The sequence below is a fragment of the Zea mays genome, chromosome 9 (genome assembly GCF_902167145.1).
Source record: "Zea mays cultivar B73 chromosome 9, Zm-B73-REFERENCE-NAM-5.0, whole genome shotgun sequence".
NCBI lineage: Eukaryota > Viridiplantae > Streptophyta > Magnoliopsida > Poales > Poaceae > Zea > Zea mays.
In genome coordinates this window covers 145,248,375-145,269,808 of record NC_050104.1, presented here as the reverse complement: position 1 = coordinate 145,269,808, position 21,434 = coordinate 145,248,375, and the positions used below count along the sequence as shown (strand labels likewise).

General features: G+C 48.0%; 1 protein-coding gene across 1 annotated transcript; it reads right to left on the bottom strand.

Moving 5' to 3' along the window:
- Nucleotides 1-8,757: 8,757 nt before the first annotated feature.
- LOC103639302 (zinc finger protein ZAT8) lies at nucleotides 8,758-9,920 on the bottom strand. The gene has a single exon (XM_008662066.3). The coding sequence runs from the start codon at nucleotides 9,670-9,672 to the stop codon at nucleotides 9,073-9,075; it is 600 nt and encodes a 199-aa protein (XP_008660288.1). The 5' UTR covers nucleotides 9,673-9,920; the 3' UTR covers nucleotides 8,758-9,072.
- Between the last annotated feature and the right edge of the window lie 11,514 nt (nucleotides 9,921-21,434).

Below are 21,434 nucleotides of genomic sequence, written 5' to 3'. Positions count from 1 at the left end.
GACACTTAGAGTATTTTGACAAAACAAGAGTTCTAACTCTACTATTTTCAAATTTCTCAAGTGGTAGCTGATCCATTTCTTGCTTTGGCCTTAATTTCTCCCCCTTTGGCATGAAGCACCAAAACGGGATCATTTTTTGCCCTTTTAACCTCATTGCCTCACCAAAATTGTCAATTAAGAGCAAAAGGCAATAAGAGACATGGAGATGAACTTGGAGTAGGTTACCCTCTCATCAGAGTGCAGTGGAAGTCTTTCATGGTCCAAGTTCACATTTTCCTTTTAATCCACCTTTGAGACTAAATCAAGTAAACTCAAGCACACGGTTAGTCTCAAAGGGTCAAGTTGTAGCACATCTCCCCCTAAATATGTGCATCACTCACACATGGACTTTTGAGGTCCGGGGAGTGCTTGTACAACTTGAACACCATAAATAACAACAATATGCATAAAGGAACATGATCAAAGGTATAAGAGACATGTATGCTATAGATCAATCCAAGTTCTGCGAATTTAAGACATTTAGCTCACTACGCAACCTGCAAAAGGTTGACTCATCTAGAGGCTTGGTAAAGATATCGGCTAGCTGGTTCTCGGTGCTAACATAAAACACTTCGATATCTCCCTTTTGCTGGTGGTCTCTCAAAAAGTGATGTCGGATGTTTATGTGCTTTATGCGGCTGTGTTCAACAGGATTATTCGCCATGTGGATAACACTCTCATTATCACATATGAGTGGGACTTTGCTGAGATTGTAGCCAAAGTCCCGGAGGGTTTGCCTCATCCACAGTAGTTGCGCGTAACACTGTCCTGCGGCAAAATACTCGGCCTCAGCGGTGGATAGGGCAACGGAAGTTTGTTTCTTAGAACTCCAGGACACCAGGGACCTTCCTAAGAATTGGCACGTCCCTGATGTACTCTTCCTATCAACCTTACATACAGCATAATCGGAGTCTGAATATCCAATTAAGTCAAAGGTAGACCCCTTTGGATACCAGATCTCGAAGCAAGGCGTAGCGATTAAATATCTAAGAATTTGCTTCACGGCCACTAAGTGACACTCCCTTGGATCGGATTGAAATCTAGCACACATGTATACACTAAGCATAATATCCGGTCTACTAGCACATAAGTAAAGCAAGGAACCTATCATAGACCGGTATGTTTTTTGATCAACGAACTTACCTCCTTTATTGAGGTCGACGTGTCCGTCAGTTCCCATTAGAGTCTTTGCGGGCTTGGCGTCCTTCATCCCAAACCGCTTGATCAAGTCTTGCGTGTACTTCGTTTGGGAGATGAAAGTGTCGTCCTTGAGTTGCTTCACTTGGAACCCAAGGAAGTAGTTCAACTCGCCCATCATCGACATTTCAAACTTTTGAGTCATCACCCTGCTAAACTCTTCACAAGACTTTTGGTTAGTAGAACCGAATATTATGTCATCGACATAAATTTGGCACACAAATAAGTCACCATCACAAGTCTTAGTGAATAAAGTTGGATCGGCTTTCCCAACCTTGAAAGAATTAGCAATTAAAAAGTCTCTAAGGCATTCATACCATACTCTTGGGGCTTGCTTAAGTCCATAGAGCGCCTTAGAGAGCTTAAACACGTGGTCGGGGTACCGTTCATCCTCAAAGCCAGGGGGTTGCTCTACGTATACCTCCTCCTTGATTGGCCCGTTGAGGAAAGCGCTCTTCACATCCATTTGGAATAACCTGAAAGAATGGTGAGCGGCATAGGCTAACAATATGCGAATTGACTCTAGCCTAGCCACAGGAGCAAAAGTCTCCTCAAAGTCCAAACCCGCGACTTGGGCATAACCTTTTGCCACAAGTCGTGCCTTGTTCCTTGTCACCACCCCGTGCTCGTCCTGTTTGTTGCGGAACACCCACTTGGTTCCCACAACGTTTTGCTTGGGACGTGGCACCAGTGTCCAAACTTCATTTCTCTTGAAATTGTTGAGCTCCTCCTGCATGGCCAACACCCAGTCCGGATCTAGCAAGGCCTCTTCTACCCTGAAAGGCTCAATAGAAGAGACAAAAGAGTAATGCTCACAAAATTTAACTAATCTAGAGCGAGTAGTTACTCCCTTGCTGATATCACCCAATATCTGATCGACGGGATGATTCCTTTGAATCGTCGCTCGAACTTGAGTTGGAGGGGCATGATATGCTTCTTCCTCCATAACATGATCATCTTGTGCTCCCCCTTGATCACACGCCTCTTCTTGATGAACCTGTTCATCATCATCTTGAGTTGGGGTTGCACCATTGTTGAGGAAGAAGGTTGATCTTGCTCCTTTTGTTCCTGTGGCCGCACATCTCCAATTGCCATGGTGCGTATTGCGGTCGTTGGAACGTCTTCTTCATCTACATCATCAAGATCAACAACTTGCTCTCTTGGAGAGCCATTAGTCTCATCAAATACAACGTCGCTAGAGACTTCAACCAAACCCGATGATTTGTTGAAGACCCTATACGCCTTTGTATTTGAGTCATAACCTAACAAAAACCCTTCTACAGCTTTGGGAACAAACTTAGAATTTCTACCTTTCTTTACTAGAATGTAGCATTTACTTCCAAATACACGAAAGTATGAAACATTGGGTTTGTTACCGGTTAGAAGCTCATACGAAGTCTTCTTGAGAAGGCGATGAAGGTAGACTCGGTTTATGGCGTGGCAAGCCGTGTTCACGGCTTCCGACCAAAACCGCTCGGGCGTCTTGAACTCTCCAAGCATCGTCCTCGCCATGTCGATGAGCGTCCTATTCTTCCTCTCTACCACACCATTTTGCTATGGTGTGTAGGGAGCAGAGAACTCGTGCTTGATTCCTTCCTCCTCAAGGTACTCCTCCACTTAAAGGTTCTTGAACTCGGACCCGTTGTCGCTCCTAATCTTTTTCACCTTGAGCTCAAATTCATTTTGAGCTCTCCTTAGGAAGCGCTTGAGGGTCCCTTGGGTTTTATATTTATCCTGCAAAAAGAATACCCAAGTGAAGCAGGAAAAATCATCAACAATTACTAAACCATACTTACTTCCCCCGATGCTAAGGTAGGCGACGGGTCCGAAGAGGTCCATATGCAGCAGCTTCAGGGGTCTTGATGTGGTCATCACATTCTTGCTGTGATGAGCATTTCCCACTTGTTTACCTGCTTGACAAGCTGCACAAGGTCTATCTTTTTCGAAAGTCACATTTGTTAGACCTAACACATGTTCTCCCTTTAGAAGTTTGTGAAGGTTCTTCATCCCCACATGTGCTAAACGGCGATGCCACAGCCAGCCCATGCTAGTCTTAGCAATTAAGCATGCATCTAGACCGACCTCCTCTTTTGCAAAATCAACTAAATAAAGTTTGCCGTCTAGTACACCCTTAAAAGCTAATGAATCATCACTTCTTCTAAAGACAGACACATCTACATTTGTGAATAAGCAATTATAACCCATATTACAAAGTTGACTAACAGACAACAAGTTATACCCGAGCGACTCAACTAAAAACACATTAGAAATGGAGTGCTCGGATGAAATAGCAATCTTTCCTAGTCCTCTAACCTTACCTTGATTCCCATCACCGAATATGATTGAATCTTGGGAATCTTTGTTCTTGACGTAGGAGGTGAACATCTTCTTCTCCCCCGTCATGTGGTTTGTGCATCCGTTGTCGATAATCCAGCTTGAGCCCCCGGATGCATAAACCTGCAAGGCAATTTAGGCTTGGGTCTTAGGTACCCAACTCTTGTTGAGTCCTACAAGGTTAGTGGTAATAGCCTTAGGGACCCAAATGCAAGTTTTATCTCCCTTGCATTTTGCCCCTAATTTTCTAGCAACCACTTTCTTATCCTTTCTACAAATTGCAAAGGAAGCATTGCAAGCATGATAAATTGTAGAAGGTTCATTACTTGCTTTCCTAGGTACATGAACAACATTTCTCCTAGGCATATGATGAATAACATTTTTCCTAGGCATATCATGCACAATAGAAGAACTAGAAGCAGGCATAGCATATGAATCATAAGAATAATTCCTATAAGCATTTCTAGAGAATTTTCTATCACTATAAATGAAAGCATGATTCTTTTGAACACTATTAGCCATAGGGGCCTTCCCTTTCTCCTTGGCGGAGATGGGAGCCTTATGACTTGTTAAGTTCTTGGCTTCCCTCTTAAAGCCAAGCCCATCCTTAATTGAGGGGTGTCTACCAATAGTGTAGGCATCCCTTGCAAATTTTAGTTTATCAAATTCATTTTTGCTAGTCTTAAGTTGGGCATTAAGACTAGCCACTTCACCATTTAGTTTTGCAATAGAAATAAGGTGCTCAACACATGCATCAATATTAAAGTCCTTACATCTATTGCAAATCACTACATGTTCTACATAAGAACTAGATCTATTTGCTACTTCTAGCTTAGCATTTAAATCATCATTAACACTTTTTAAACTAGAAATAATCTCATGGCAAGTAGATAATTCACAAGAAAGCATTTCATTCCTTTTAACTTCTAAAGCAAGGGATTTTTGGACATCTACAAATTTATCATGTTCTTCATACAAGAGATCCTCTTGCTTTTCTAACAATCTATTCTTGTCATTCAAGGCATCAATTAATTCATTGATTTTATCAATTTTAGTTCTATCTAAACCTTTGAATAAACTTGCATAGTCTATTTCATCATCGCTAGATTCATCATCACTTGAAGAAGCATATGTAATAGTATTCCTAGTGCATACCTTCTTTTCCTTTGCCATGAGGCAGGTGTGATGCTCGTTGAGGAAGATGGATGATTTGTTGAAGGCCGAGGCGGCAAGTCCTTCGTTGTCGGATGAAGAGCAATCTGAGTCCCATTCCTTGCCAAGGTGTGCCTCGCCCTTCGCTTTCTTGTAAGTCTTTTTCTTTTTCCTCTTCTTTTCTTGATCCTGGTCACTATCATTATCAGGACAGTTAGCAATAAAGTGACCAACCTTACCACACTTGAAGCAGGAGCGCTTCCCCTTCGTCTTGCTCTTGTTGGGATGCTCCTTGCGACCTTTGAGCGCCGTCTTGAAGCGCTTGATGATGAGGGTCATTTCATCTTCATTCAGCCCGGCCGCCTCAACTTGCGCCACCTTGCTAGGTAGCACCTCCCTGCTACTTGTTGCTTTTAGAGCAATGGTTTGAGGTTCGTGGATTGGGCCATTTAACGCCTCATAAACATATCTCGCCTCCTTGATCATCATTCGTCCGCTTACGAACTTTCCAAGTATCTCCTCGGGCGTCATCTTGTTGTACCTAGGATTTTCACGAATAGAGTTTACAAGATGCGGATCAAGGATGGTGAAGGACCTTAGCATAAGCCTGACGACGTCGTGGTCCGTCCATCTCGTGCTTCCATAGCTCCTTATTTTGTTGACTAGGGTCTTGAGCCTATTGTAAGTTTGAGTTGGCTCCCCCCCCCTGATCATCGCGAACCTTCCTAGTTCGCCTTCCACCAACTCCATCTTGGTGAGCATGGTGACGTCGTTCCCCTCATGCGAGATCTTGAGGGTGTCCCAAATCTGCTTGGCGTTATCCAAGCCGCTCACCTTATGATATTCTTCCCTGCATAATGATGCTAACAAAACAGTAGTAGCTTGTGCATTTTTGTGAATTTGTTCATTGATAAATATGGGACTATCCGTACTATCAAATTGCATTCCATTTTCTACTATCTCCCATATACTTGGATGGAGAGAGAGAACAAGTGATTACGCATTTTGTGACTCCAAAATCCGTAGTCCTCTCCATCAAAGTGAGGAGGTTTACCAAGTGGAATGGAAAGCAAATGAGCATTGAAACTTTGCGGAATACGAGAATAATCGAAGGAAAAGTTCGAGTTAACAGTTTTCTTTTTCTCCTCGTATTCGTCGTCCTTTTGGGAAGAGGAAGACTCGTCGCTGTCGTAGTAGACTATCTTCTTGATCCGCCTCTTCTTCTTCCCGTCCTTCTTCTTTTGACTCGAGCCAGAGTCAGTGCCTTTGTCGTCCCTCGGCTCGTTGAAGATGGACTCCTTCTCCTTATCGTTGACCACCCCCCCCCTTTCCCTTAGGATCCATCTCTTCGGGCGATTAGTCCCTTTCGTGAAGAGAATGGCTCCGATACCAATTGAGAGCACCTAGGGGGGAGTGAATAGGTGATCCTATAAAAACTTGAAACTCAAAGCCACAAACTTGATTAAGTGTTAGCACAAGGAAATCAAGTGGCTAAGGAGAGCTCTTGTGAACCACAATTGACACAGTGAGAACAAGCACAAGAGACACAGAGATTTATCCCGTGGTTCGGCCAAGTACAACACTTTCCTAGTCCACGTTGTGGCGTCCCAATGGACGAGAGTCACACTCAACTCCTTTCAAGTGATCCAATGATCAACTTGAATACCACGGTGTTCTTCTTTCTTTACTCTTTCCCGTTTGTGAGGAATCTCCACAACTTGGAGCTTCTCGCCCTTACAATGGGATGATCACAAAGAAGCACAGATGTAAGAGTGGGAAAAGCAACACACACAAGCCTCAAAGCACGAGCACAAACACGCACACAAGTCACAACTTGAGCTCTAAGATCACACACGGATTTCTCAACTCAAGAGGAGCTCAAATTGCTATCACAACGAATCAAATGCGCTAGAGAGATGTCTTGGTGCTAAGAGATGATCAAAGAATGCTTGGTGTGCTCCTTCATGCGCCTAGGGGTCCCTTTTATAGCCCCAAGGCAGCTAGGAGCCGTTGAGAGCAATCCAGGAAGGCAAATCTTGCCTTCTGTCGACTGGTGCATCGGACAATCCGGTGCACCACCGGACACTGTCCGATGCATATTTCTTTCCTATTCTGGCGCAGCCGACCGTTGAAGAATTGGAGCCGTTGGCGCACCGGACACTGTCCGGTGCCCCTTCATACCGTTGGCCCGGCCACGCGTCATGCGCGGATTGCGCGGCCGACCGTTGACTCGGCCGACCGTTGGCTCACCGGACAGTCCGGTGATTTTTAGCCGTACGCCGTCGTCGAGTTCCCGAGAGCGGCTAGTTGACCAGCGCCAGCCTGGCGCACCGGACACTGTTTGGTGCACCACCAGACAGTCCGGTGCACCCAGACTGAATAGAGTCTTGGCTGCTCGAGCCAAGTATTTTCCATTTGTTTTTTCTCTGATTCTAGCACTTAGACAAATATGTTAGTACACAAAAACCAATATACTAAGTCTAGAATCATACCTTTGTATTGATTTGCACTTTGTCCACCATTTGTCATAGTTTAACACATAACCATTTGTGTTGGACACTTAATCACCAAAATACTTAGAAATGACCCAAGGGCACATTTCCCTTTCAGGGCGAGGCAAAGATTTGCGCCCGAGGGTCAGTCTGCTTTGCCTGTCGTATTAGATGTCCCATCGGGGATGGTAGGCGGCGTGCGCGTACTATAGCAGGGGCGTAATCATGATGTTGCGTCCGGATATGACTGTTGTCTTGTTAGCCACTGTGCTCCTAACGGCGCGACGTGGATTAGGCATGCACATTAAATGTGAGTGTCCCCTACATGTTTTCGGGCGCTTTTGTCTTATCTGCCTTAGATCAGCTAGGGCGAGACGGTCGGAGCGACGGTGACTTCGGGCGAGGCGGAGCTCCACATGAGGTGGGAGACTCTCGGGGAGAGGCCTCGGATTTAGGAGGTACATCGGTTGATTCCCCTCGGGGGTTATGTCTTCACTTCTCCTTAATGTGTCCTCCCAGGAGATAATCTGGTACTCCTAATTATCTCCCCCGACAGATAATATGTGGTATTTGTTTTTATATAATCGTTGTACACTAATATTTTGTATGTCGTTGTAACGCACAACCACTTGACTAGTTAATCTAGATACGACACGCGAAAATTTTCTTAGGGCTGTTTGGATCCCTTTATTAAAAAAATGGATTTATTTAGTACAGTAAGTTATTTGGTTTGGATATGGCATGCCACCAATTTTCCAAGTTTAGATATTTTCCTATCCCAAGTTTATAGTATAAGGTGTGGAAATTGATTTTATGTATCACTAGTCAACATTTTACTTCGCGACTTATAGCATGCTCTTCGCTAACAACAGTACACCAAAAATTCATGGATAACATCGTATTAGAATGAAATATAATTCCAAGGATCGGAACGGGGCCTTGGTGAAATTAATCTGTACCAGCTTGTACTGCTTCGACAATGCTTTGTCTCTATAGATTACAACTGCAGCAGTCCAAACAGCTGACTTCAATCAAAACGAACACGCTAAATAAAAGAAAATAGATGTGTATATATTAATCCGCACCATATTGGATCGCGGGTCCTCTGAATTTGTGCATTTGTGCAGTTGTGTCACTGCACGTGGGACCCAGTTCTGCTCAGTCTCGCGTGTCAGTGACCTATCCACAAATTCAGAGGATCCCAATCCATATTATCAAGCCCTTGATATAGATATAAAAAAAGGCGTCGCAGAAAGTCAAACCGTACTTTATAGAGCCGGCCCCAATAGAGCATTAGACTAGCTCCAGCAAGGGACTCTAAAGGGTTCTGTACCCTAAATATAGAGGATCAAATGGTTCTCTATGCTCTCCAGCAACGTCCTCTAAACGGTCCTCTAAATTTAGAGAACGCTGCTGGATTCTCTATATATAGAGTTTCTCTAAACGGTCCTCTATCCATTTGAATACTTTAAATAACCGGTTTATCAAAACTAAAATATGTACAATACATTTAATAGTATGACAAATACGTATGTACAAAAAATAAAAATGAAAAATGTCTCTAATATAGATATTTGAGTATAGAGGACGTGATTTAGAGGACGTTGTTGGAGAGGAAGGAGATATAGAGGATAGAAATTTTTAGAGGAGACTGCAAATGATAGATATAGAGGATGAATATAGAGGACGTTGCTAGAGACAGTCTTAGAAGTATCTTCATACATGCGCCGCAGAAAGTCAAACCGTACGCTGGAATTCTAATGTTCGAGGTTGACCTTTGGGGCTGCTTAATGTGTAGTGATAATACTATTTCAAAAATAGAACGGAGAACGGGAGAAGATCAATCTATTCCACGTTCTTAACGTAAGAAGTCAACTACTGCTACGGGGAAATCGATGGAGAGCCCCAGCTTGGCGCAATCCTGCTCCTCGTCGAGCTCCTCCGGCACGGCATTAAGGTCCAGCACCAGGTCGACCGACGGCACGGTGGCCTTACTGACTCTGTCGCGTTTCGGCCCGAGGCTGAGGTCAAGCCCGAGGCCGGGGCTGCCGCCGACCGCGTCCTCCGCCTCGGCAGCCCGGTGGCGGCGCATGTGGCCGCCGAGCGCCTGGCCGATGGCGAACTCGAGCCCGCATATGGAGCAGCCGTGCACCTTGGGCTTGGTCTTGGGCGGCTCGGCCGCGGCGGCGGCGTCGACGCCGCCGTCCGCGAGGCGGGGCTTCTTATGGCTGGCCCGGTGGCCGCCGAGCGCCTGGAAGGACGGGAACTGGCGGCTGCAGGTCTTGCACTCGAACACCCGCTCGGGCGCCGAGGCAGCCGCGTCTGTGGACGCCGCGCCGCTGGCGCCGTGGTAGTGCTGGTGGCCCGAGAAGAGCAGCAGGAAGCGCGCGACGTCGGCGCCGTCGGGCAGCCAGACCATCTCCTCGGCCTTCTGCCGCGACCTCTTGCCGTACGCCATGGATCGTTGATCTTGAGCACGAATTGATTTGATCGTCGTCAAACGAACAGAGATGGATCGTCGAAGCTAGCTAGCTCTGATAGCAGCAAAAGGCGAGGACCGGCTGGATGTGGTGAGCCCGATCGATCCAGTCGAATGCGTGCTAGCGTTTGAATGGGGAAAGAGATGATGAGCCTGGAGCGTATTTATAGCTAGCTAGCTACTGAGATGAAGTCTACGCATGTACATGCTCCGCGCGACTTGCAGCATTGTTAATAACTTGACTTGTGGAGCTAATAATATACATGTAAAGTCAGGTTTGCCCTTTGCCTGGCTTGGCTAGCCTTTGGTCCGTTACGACTGACGAGTGACGACGACGACGCACGGCGGCCGACGGAGGAACGAACGAGCTGAGCTGCTGCGGCGCGTGGCGGCGCAACGAAACCGTTTCTGCTCGCGCGCATTGCGATCGCCAGAAGCCGTTCGAGGAGATTGTCTTGACCTGGCCGCCGCGCCGTGTCCATATGCATGTCCCTCGAAAATGAACTAGTAGTATAACTTAGCTTCTACATCCTGCGAGCTACCAGTGTTGTGTGAGGCTACTAATACCTACCCTAAACATATATGGTGGCGTTTTCATTATCTTAGTCTTTGTTTAATATACCCTCCCTCTTCACCAAATTAGTATTCACTTTAACTCTTAGTTTTTATTATGTCTATATTTAAATTGACGATAATAAATCGAGACACAGATATAAAACGTATATATTAATTATTGTACGAATTCATTAAAAACTAAAACAAATTTTGCTTTGGGACCAAGGGCGGAGTAGCTAATGGCACCCAACCCTACTACACACGCACCCATATATATATATATATATATATATATATATATATATATATATATATATATATATATATATATATATATATATATATATATATATATATATATATATATATATATATATATATATATTCTTTGTCAATTGTGCATCATTATGAACTCATGATTCATGCGTGTTTATGCACCAGAAAGACGAAGTAGGACATTGAACCTCTCTGGACTGTGGACACAATAGGGGGAAGGGGATTATTATTTATAGCATTAGTACACATCATGGGATCACTGATAAGACATGGGATAAAATTATAACACATATCCAATTGAAACAACAGGGTCACAACTCACAAACTCAGACAATAGAATAAAATACAACCTATCAATTATCTTAATTGTTAAAAGCGAGAAAAGGAAAGCGCTTACATCTCAGCCCATTTACATTATTGTTTGCAAGAAATATTGTAATTGGTACATATACACCAAATGTCAAACAATATACACAATAATATAGCTGCATGCGCCGTGCTCGCTCATCATCCACGCCACGTAATACATGTATTCCCTATGCGGGTGGTATAATAAAATAGAAATAAATTGTTGATACAAGTTGAAGACTAAAAGATTCGGCCCTAAATCAAGAGTCGTTTGATGAGCTTATAGATTCAGACGACTTTTTCCAGAAAGAATGAAGTGTTGGCGTGTGGACAGCGATAACAACATTGCAGGGAAGAGCAAGTCTGAGTATGCACGCGATGACGCGTTTCTTAACAGATGCATCTAATTCTTCCATGTGCTAAGGCCAAGCTGCTGACCTGACCGAAAAGACATCTGGGATTAGAGGAATATCCATAAATGCATGACTCTAGTGTTTGACAAATTTCTTCTGACCGGCCCCATACGGAACAGGGGGCTGCTAATGGCGGATTAGTCATTGCAGTTGGCCATCCCTCTAAGCATCTATTGACCTCTCGCTACGGCCCGGGCGTTGTTGACGATACGAAGCGGCGTGCGGCGGTTAGCTTTTTCGTGGCTGCTTGGCCATAACAGCCAGAAGACGTACGAATAAGCCTTTCTTTTTTTGCCGTCGCTCTGATCGGTGCTGAACGCAGGAAAGGATAGTCAACTTTCGCATAACTGCGGTGCAGTAGCCTGGAAGACGGTGTTGATTGATGAGGAATCTCTGTGCTGTGGCTCTGCAAACACAGCTATATGACAGTCATTGGAATTGAATGATATATCTCTTTCGTTTTTGTATCTCGAGTTCGTTACCATATCTATATCTTTTTACATTGAATTAGATGACTAACGGAAAAAATAAAAGCTAATATTTTTTAAAACGATAATGGCTTCAATCCTAGCTAACTTTACTCTAAACACTAAATTACTAACACCGACAAAAAAACACATACGTACCAATTTGTGATGAGATATGTTCGAAACAATATAATAAATACAACAGAAACACATACTAGTATTTGGGTTAGACACACTACAACACCCTCCACTCACCTTTGGTAAGATTCGAACTCAAGACATTAGCTTCGATACTATGTTAGAGTGGACACATTAATAAGTTCCACCAAAAAGTTTAAAAAAGGTAAACAACCCACTTGTAAACTTCAATATGTATGCAATTTTCAACTGTTCAAAAACATATGAGAGAAAGCTAAAATCGACTAAATGAACTAGAGTAAGGTGAAATTTTGCGCACACATCTTCTCGTATTCAAGGTGTTAACAAAATTCAAGCTACAAAAGATCAAGAAAACTCTAGGAATCAAACATTGGTGAAAATAATTCTGATATGTCCTTGCACCTTTTTAATTGAACCCAAAAGTATCTAAGAACTCAGATCCATAAATTCCTTATAAAAGCCAAAGGAAAGAAGAGAGGGGAAGAGATAGATAGATAACTGAAGCAATCATGGTAAATATTACAAGATACAGAGCCACCACAAACCTAGGAGGGTAGGGCCTCCATTCTCACCAGATCCACATGCTATCAAGTTACATAGATGGAGGATTTTAATTGCGACAATTTCATTTATGGATGCCACCCAGTATACTAAAGAAAAGAGAAAACCTAATAAAAACAAAAATTATGAAATGCGATGAGTTCATTTATGGATCCCACTCACGAGACAACTTTCTATCTTATTTGTAGAGCTATTACACATTCACAACTTGCATTTAAATATTTCAGGTTTAACCGCTTAACCTAACGAGGGAAATTGTATATCTTGAGATCGGTGCATCTGACGACCACAACCTCTTCAAGACTTTGCTTCATTTTAAAGCAAGCTTCATGATGACGGTACATGCTGCCTCTCGTTCCTGCTGGAACCTATCATATCCTTAAGATAGTCTCTATGCCCATGCAAAACATTGTTTTACACTTTAGACTGCACTGTTCACAAAGTGAAGTTTGAATATAGGGATGATGATTGGTAAGCTGTTGGAGATAGCATAACAATCACTAATCAAACTTGAATATCGTCGTCTTGTGCATATGTTCACACTTTTGCTCACCATATTTGTCGGAGAGAAAATTCTCTGGCCGGTTGGCGGAACGCACCCGCCCTAAATCCTAAGATGAGGAGGGGCCTAAGCGTTTTGCCTGCTAGATGGAATCGGGAAGAACACAAGAACACACAAGGGTTTAGAGTGGTTCAGGCTGCTGGAGCGTAATACCCTACTCCATTGTGTGTAGTATTGAGCTTGAGAGCTTGTATGAACTTGTGAGTTTGAGTGGGTGTGAGAGCATGTAAGTGAGTCTAAGTTGGGTCTTAGTCTGCTTTGTAACGTCGTGTGCCCTCCCTTTTATAGCTCAAGGGGGGTACGTACAAGGATACTAAGCCCCGACATGTGGGTCTAGGGGCAAAATGGAAGGAAGTAACTAATGCTTGTAACGCCTGGGCGATCTCCTGAGCGCATAATGTCCGTAGTGCATACGATATTGATATGTCGCAGCTGCTTCCTCGGTAATGCCAGTGGAGTGGACAGGGCTCGTTAAATGCTGAGGCGGCACATCACCTGCCAGTGGAATGGACAGGCGGCACGCCTTATCTGCAATAAATGCAGAGGCCACGCGGCCCAGAGGCCATACGTCAGGCTCCGCCCGCTGGCTTACGTCACGGGCAGTAGGCCACGTGGCAGCATCGGGACTCCGCCTGAGCGGGAAGCAGAGGCGTACACGGTATGGTCTGGACACGTGTCGGCGCCGGACTCCTGCCTGACCTTGATTAAGGCCTGAGTATTCTTTGTACCAGAATCCTGGGACCCTGCCGTGAGCGGCCCAGACCCTACACAGAGGGGTCCGGGACCCGTCCCAGGGGTCCGGTTTGCGCTCGTGGAGGTCCTGGACCTTACCTAGAGGTCCGGTCTGTATATGCAGGGGTCCAGCACTTTCCCATGGGGGTCCGGACCCACTGTTGATACCATGGAGGATATTGTCTTCTCTGGCCACGTGGCGGCCCTGGAGCCGTCCACGCGGTGGGGTCGGGTGCTATTCACCACGCGACTAGAGATAGCCGCGCGGGCACCGCGTCTTCATACTGTAGTAAGGGGTACCCCTGACAGTGGCCCCTGGGCCCACCTCATGGGAGGATACGAGCCTGCAGGTGGGGCCAAAGCTTGATTGGCGATTGGCACGCCGCTTCCGTGCGCTTGCTTACGTAATCACTGCCAGTCTGCCTTCGGTCACGCCAACTGCCACGTCTGCCCCCGCAGCTGACTGACCCATGGCCCCCACGCCTGATGGTTTCGCTGGGTCACACGCGGGGCACCTCGATATCGCTGCATTGGTTTTGAAAATCACCTTCTCTATCTTCTGCGGCGGCCCCGAGGAGGCGCAATACTGGTGCGAGCGGCGGTCGCTCTTTCTGCACCCAGGAACCGACGCCCAAGGAGTATGACTCGTGGGCCCGGGCCCCCCGTGTCAGAGACTGGGCCATTATTTTCGGCGGAGATGAAAAGGCGCACTACCGCGGGCGGCAGTTCGCTCCCCGTGTGGCGGTTCGCCTTCTCAGCACTCAGAGATCCGCACACCAGCTGTATGACTTGTGGACCCGGGCCCCCGTGTCATAGACTGGGTTGCTTTGGTGCGCGTCGGGCGAGATTTTTTGCGGCGTCTTGGGGCGCGAGCGGGAGAGTCTTCCTTGAAAAGGGATTCACCCCGCGTGTAGCAGTTACGCTTTCGCATTCTCTCCAACTGCTGCGCCCTTTCGCCTTCGAGCTCTTCGCGCCCCTTTGCATTTGCGTTCCTCTGCTTCCCGCCGCCGTAGTCACTATGGCCTCGCTAGCTCATCCCGAGCGCTTCCAGTCCGAGGGGGCACTCAACCTGGTGCGCAACCTGCTCGGATGGGGGGCGCCGGCGTTCGCCGGGAGGGTCCACGCCGGTGCCTCTCCCCTCGGCGATCTCGCCGCCGGGGAGTTCGTGCTCTTCGTCTCCTACCTCTCCTACGGGTTGGTGCTACCGATCTCGCCTTTCTTCTTGCTGCTGCTGGAGGAGCTCGACCTCCAACTTCAGCACCTCACCCCACTCCATCCTCCAGGCGGCCATCTTCGCCCATCTCTGCAAGATGTCCGTGGGGGTGGCGCTTCTTCCGCCAGCGCACGGACGAAAGGGTGTTGCGCAACGACCTTCCGGAGATGGAAAGCGAGTTGAGCTGTGGCTCCATCTTTCGCATGAACTTCATTGCCTCCTGCAGCGGTCTCGTTAGCTCCTCCCTAAACTTCACCAGCACCTCATGGTACGCCTCCATGAACAGGTCCAGCTCTGGCTCCGTCTCAGCGGCCAGGCTGCCGAGCGTCGTGCGCTGCCGCGCCTCCACCTCTTTGGCTTTGATGGCCTCGACGTTGCCTCCAGCAATGAGGGCTCCTTTGCCTTGATGCACGCATCGAGGAGGCCGCTGCCGTTGGCAAGCTGTAGCACCGGGTTGCCGCTAGCGCCGCTGTTCCCAGTGGCCGCCACTGTGTTCAGGGTGAGCGGCAGGCCTGCGCCCGGCGGTTGCGGCGTCAGCTACACTACGACGGCGCTGAGGGAGGATGCCCACGGGCGGTGGTAGTGATCGCTGGTCCGGTTGCCGACACTGAAGACGCCGCCCGGGAGGTCGTACAAGATGTCGTGGAGACGACGGCCGCGCGCTTCCAGCGTGACCCTGCTGATGTCGAGTAGTTCATACCTGTAGAAATGAGGCTAGGGCTCCGCTTGAAGGCGGATGTAATAACTTTTGTTTTTGTAAGATACTTTTGGGAACTATCAATTAAACAACTCTTATCTGTATGGCATTTGTTCTTGCTGTGTCTGGTGTTACCAACTCCTCTCCTTGTACTTGGCCCCCCCTAGGATGTAGGCTCGGCGTGTCGAGGCTGGATACCAACATACCTAAGAAAGAGTTGGTGACCCGGCCCCCAGGAGGTAGCCTCGACTAGGACCTGGACCTGTACACAGCTTCAGCTAGGGAGTGTTAGTAGCACACTCATAGGACCAATCGTCTGGTATCAGCCATCCTTTGATTCACGCAACAGGACCTGCAGGATTTAGACCGGGAAGCCAATCCGTGCGTCCGGACCCCCTGGATCATAGCTCCAAATACTAGGGCACCTGTCACAGAGTGGTGGAGCGTGTAGGCTTAGGGTACGGGACCAGGCTAAGCGGCTACATAGCTCCGGACCACCCTAGGGGACGTGTGTCCGTTCTCTAGAACTGGACCCTAGGTTGCCGGACCCACAGGACTATAGTTCCAAATACTAGGGTACCCGTCACATAGTGGTGGAACGTGCAGGCTTAGGGTACGAAACCAAGCTAAGCGGCTACACAGCTCCGGACCACCCTAGGGAACGAGTACCCATTCTCTAGAACTGTCCCCCAGGCTGCCGGACCCCTCTGCCTTCGTAGATGCATCCTAAACTGCAAGCCTGGCTACTCAATTCGAATGTCATCATACCAGCAAAGGTGGAAAACTGTATGGGTGGGTTAGATAAAAAATCATATCCGAAAACTGCAGCAGAATAAAATCATCACAGAAGCACATCTGAGGGGGTAAATTCTTTCTTTTTAACTTGACATGCATGGGTGCAGACCAACAGGCCGGGCTTATGAGGGCGGACCTCACCGGGCTGGCGTACACATATGCATAACCTAGTTACAAAAAGAAGAAACCTTAACCCCTCAGACTTGCTCCTATGAGTAGAACTTACGGAGATGCTCTATGTTCTAGGGGTTGGGAAGAGACACTCCTTCAGATGTGGCAAGGCAGACACACGTGTGTCAGCATACTTCCGTCACCTTGAAGGGTCCTTCCCAACTGGGGGAGAGTTTGTGGAGCCCTTCTTGGTTCAGTACTCGTCGTAGGACTAGGTCCCCGACCCCGAGCTTCCTACTATGCACGAACCGTTGGTGGTAGCACCTGGTTGTATCGTGCGTTTCGGATCGTTGCTTCCATCTGCGCTCGTCGATGAAGTCCACGTCCTCACGCCGTAGCTGTTCCTGCATAGACTCATCAAACGACTGGACCCGTGGGGAGCCCATAAGGATTTCCGGGGGAAGGCAGGCTTCGGCCCCGTAGACCAGGAAGAACGGGGTCTCCCCGGTAGCTCGACTAGCTGTCGTCACCGGAGTCGGAGTCTTCGGTGAAAACATCCTTTAGGACCCCTTCGAGCGACTGATACCCGAGGTCCCGTTCTCCCGTGGCCACCTCGCCGTTGTCGACCCTTTCTTTGCCAGGCCGGCGACGAGGTGGGGAGCCATCCTTGGAAGTCTGCTCGCGTTGCTCGCTGACGCGCTTCGCGAGCTCGATGATCTCGCGACACTCCGCGGCGCTGTGGCGACTGTGGGGGTGCACAGGGCATGTGCCACTATTGCCTCCCTGTGGCCGGGGGCGCTTGTTGCGCTCACTCCGGCCCCCAGTCGCAACTGCGATGATCGGAGCAGCAGACGACAGCCTCTCGTTGCCGCGGTTATTCTTCTTCTTTTTGCCGTCCTGAGCGACGGCACCCGAGCCACCCGTCTGGGCAACCCCGGTCTGTGGTGCCGAGTGCCATGCATGGCCCTCGGCAGCTCTGGCACACTTGTCAGCCAAAGCGAAGAGTGTGGTGACAGTCTACACGTCGTGCGTGGCTAACTTCTCCAACATCTTTTCATCATGTACTCTCTGGCGGAAAGTGGTGATGATGGAAGCATCAGAAATACGAGGTATAGTGCCTCGTACCTTGGTGAAGCGGGAGATAAACGCCCAGAGAGTTTCCCCGGACTCCTGCCTCACTGCGTGGAGGTGGGCCTCCACGCCATGCTGCTGATAAGTGTTGGCGAAGCTCGCTGTGAACCGCGCGCAGAGCTCTTCCCAGGAGTAGATCGATCCTGGGGTGAGGTTCATGAGCCAAGTCCGGGCTGGCCCAGACAAGGCTACATGGAAGTATGTTGCCATTACGGCGGTGTCTCCACCTGCTGCCGTAATGGCGGTGATGTAAACCTGCAAGAATTCCGACAGGTTTGACGTACCGTCATACTTCTCTAGCAGGTGTGGCCGGAACTTGGATGGCCAGGCCGCCACGTGGAGATGATCCGCCAGTGCGGCGCAGCCCACACCGGCCAATGGGACACCCGCCTGAATTCGGGCGCCCGTTGGAGTCTGCGGTGCAACTGCAGCGAAGTCGTAGTCGAGGTTGCGACCCTCGACGTTTAGCCGGCGCTCACGCGGCCTCTCCAGAGAGACACGGGCATCCTCGCCTGCACGCCTACAGTTGAGTTTTGCCCGCAGGTCATCAGACCTCTCCAGAGAGACTGGAGCGTCCTCTCCCGCACGCCTGCAGTTGAGCTCCGCCCGCAGGTCCTCAGTCAGTTCGGCCCTCACCGAGGGGGAGCGCACTGACGCCGATGCCTCGTGTTGATGCCGGGATGACCGAGGCCTGGGCCTGGCCGAGCCAGAATGCGCCATGCCGAGCAGACGATCGACGTCGTCACGCCACTACTTCATGGCCCCCGACGAGGTCGTGGAGCTAGGAGGGTGACACAGCAATTCTCTGGCCGCAGACAGTGCCCTAGGCGCCCTGGACGTTTGCGCAGGAGTGTGCTGCCGCGCAGAGTGCACAACAGCAGCACCAGGCGCAGGGCGGTTGCTGGCCCGTGGTGTGGAAGACGCAGCCTCTTCCTCCACCAGGAAGTCCTCGGGCATGAAATCATGGTGCTCGACGATGTGGACCATGGTGTCGAGCAGAAAAACAAGCAAAAACCTAAAGCCTAAGCCCCTACCTGGCGCGCCAAATGTCGGAGAGGAAATTCTTCGGCCGGGTGGTGGAACTCACCCGCCCTAAATCCTAAGATGAGGAGGGGCCTAAGCGTTTTGCCTGCTAGATGGAATCGGGAAGAACACATGAACACACAAGGGTTTAGAGTGGTTCAGGCCGCCGGAGCGTAATACCCTACTCCACTGTGTGTAGTATTGAGTTTGAGAGCTTGTATGAACTTGTGAGTTTGAGTGGGTGTGAGAGCGTGTAAGTGAGCCTAAGTTGGGTCTGAGTCTGCTTTGTAATGTCGTGTGCCCTCCCTTTTATAGCTCAAGGGACACATACAAGGATACTGAGCCCCGACATGTGGGCCCAGGGGCAAAATGGAAGGAAGTAACTAATGCTTGTAATGCCTGAGCGATCTCCAGAGCGCCATAATGTCCGTAGTGCATACGATATTGATATGTCGCGTCTGCTTCCTCGGTAACGCGCGAGTGATGATGAGCACACTGTACGCCGCAGCACGGGCGTACTGCCTGCCAACGGAATGGACAGGCACGCCGCCTGCAAGATGGTCTGGTCGCCGTCCGTCAGCGGAGTGGACAGGGCACATTAAATGCTGAGGCGACACATCGCCTGTCAGTGGAGTGGACAGGTCTCATTAAATGCTGAGGTGGCACATCACCTGCCAGTGGAATGGACAGGCGGCACACCTTATCCGCAATAAATGCAGAGGCCGCGCGACCTAGAGGCCTTACGTCAGGCTTCGCCCGCTGGCTTACGTCACGGGCAGTAGGCCACGTGGTAGCATCGGGGCTCCGCCTGAGTGGGGACAGAGGCGTGCACGGTATGGTCCGGACACGTGTCGGCTCCAGACCCCCGTCTGGCCTTGATTAAGGCCTGGGTATTCTTTGTCCTGGAATCCTGGGACCCTGCTATGAGTGTCCCGGACCCTACACAAAGGGGTCCAGGACCCGTCCTAGGGGTCCGGTTTGCGCCCGTGGAGGTCCTGGACCTTACCCGGAGGTCCGGTCTGTATATGCAGGGGTCCGACACTTTCCCATGGGGGTCCGGACCCACTGTTGATACCTTGAAGGATATTGTCTTCTCTGGCCACGTGGCGGCCCTGGAGCCGTCCACGCGGTGGGGTCGGGTGCTGTTCACCACGCGACTAGAGATAGTCGCGTGGGCACCGCGTCTTCATACTGTAGTAAGGGGTACCCCTGTTTCAGAGTACCGACAATATTCATTGCATGATCGACGTGTCTCATCGATCAAGCTATCATTTTCCAAGTCAGGTCAGCTTGCTAACTACTACGCCAATGTGAAGATAGCTCGCCATCTCACATATATAGTTCTTTTTCTTTGATTTTTTGGGCAATGTTTTCCATCACGACGCATATATCATGTCATCCTAAAATCATATAGTATTTATAATACAACATAATGTTCCTGTTGACCTTCTAGACTAAGATGCATTGAAGTCAGCTAATCCTAGCCCAGTAAACAACTGCTGCTTTCCAAGTCAAACACGCTCCCTTCCCTTAGAAAAGATATACTTATAAGATAGACCTAAAAAAGAGAAACACAACTGACATCAACTAGTCCAAGTGTAGCTAAGCTTCATTTGGTTGGACCCAGTAGCACTGCAGTCTATTAGGAGGCTAGTTTGTGCAAAGTCAACAATGCTAGTTTGTGCGAGTTCAAACGCATGATAGAATTGTCTGGTTCATCGACAGCGACTGAAGCGGTAGAAGCGACCATGGAGTGGAATCGCATGAGCGCATACCCGTCTCTGTTGGAGCGCCTAGGCAAGTGAAATCGAGCTGTCACCGTTGATATTTCGATAATTACGTATAGACATCCTTTTCTTGCAAACCACTATTTTGTTACCAATCGCAAATGCTCTGTATTTAAATTGTTGATAATTTATTTTGAAAGACTGTTTTTGACATGATCGTACCTTTTTTTTGTAATTATGACAAATTAAACATCCTTTTTTAAAAGATAAAAGAAACAATCAAACTTAACCATCTGCATTTGACTTGACTTTAGAGTTTGACTTGCGTGTTTATGGGTATGTTTATTGAATGAAAGAATGTTCAAAATCGGATCTAAAACTATGAAGTTAAAGTCAAACTATTATCACCATTAAACGATATTATAGATAAATTAGAGTTCGAAAATATAAAACATTAGACAAAGTAGAGTTAGGAACATATTGCAGGTAAACCAATCCATTGATGCAAATTGTGTAAACTAACACATAAATAAAGGCAAGACGATTTTTTAAATGTTATATTTTAAAAAAACTATTTCACTCACTAACTATTTCTAAAACGACCATATCTTTTCATCTCGATCGACTATAAACAACACCAGTTTTCAAGGTCGTCATGACCTTCCTACTGTATGCAAAAATAAGTTAAAATTATGCACAAAGATTCAAACCTTAAATGTTGGCTCTGCATTCACACCTATCTAATAAATAAAACACATATTTTTATGCTTTATTGAACCAAATTATATCCATCGAATAATAGATTGATTTGGACAGTTAGCACCTGATTTGTTCTTCTGGTATTTTATCCAATACTCCGAAAACATCTACGGCCCACGGTCAACCCCGCTCGGCCCAGCCCACTTGTGTGCACGGACGGACACGGAATCACCCGAGTCCGACCCAGACCGAGGTCCGTCTTCCTCTCGTCA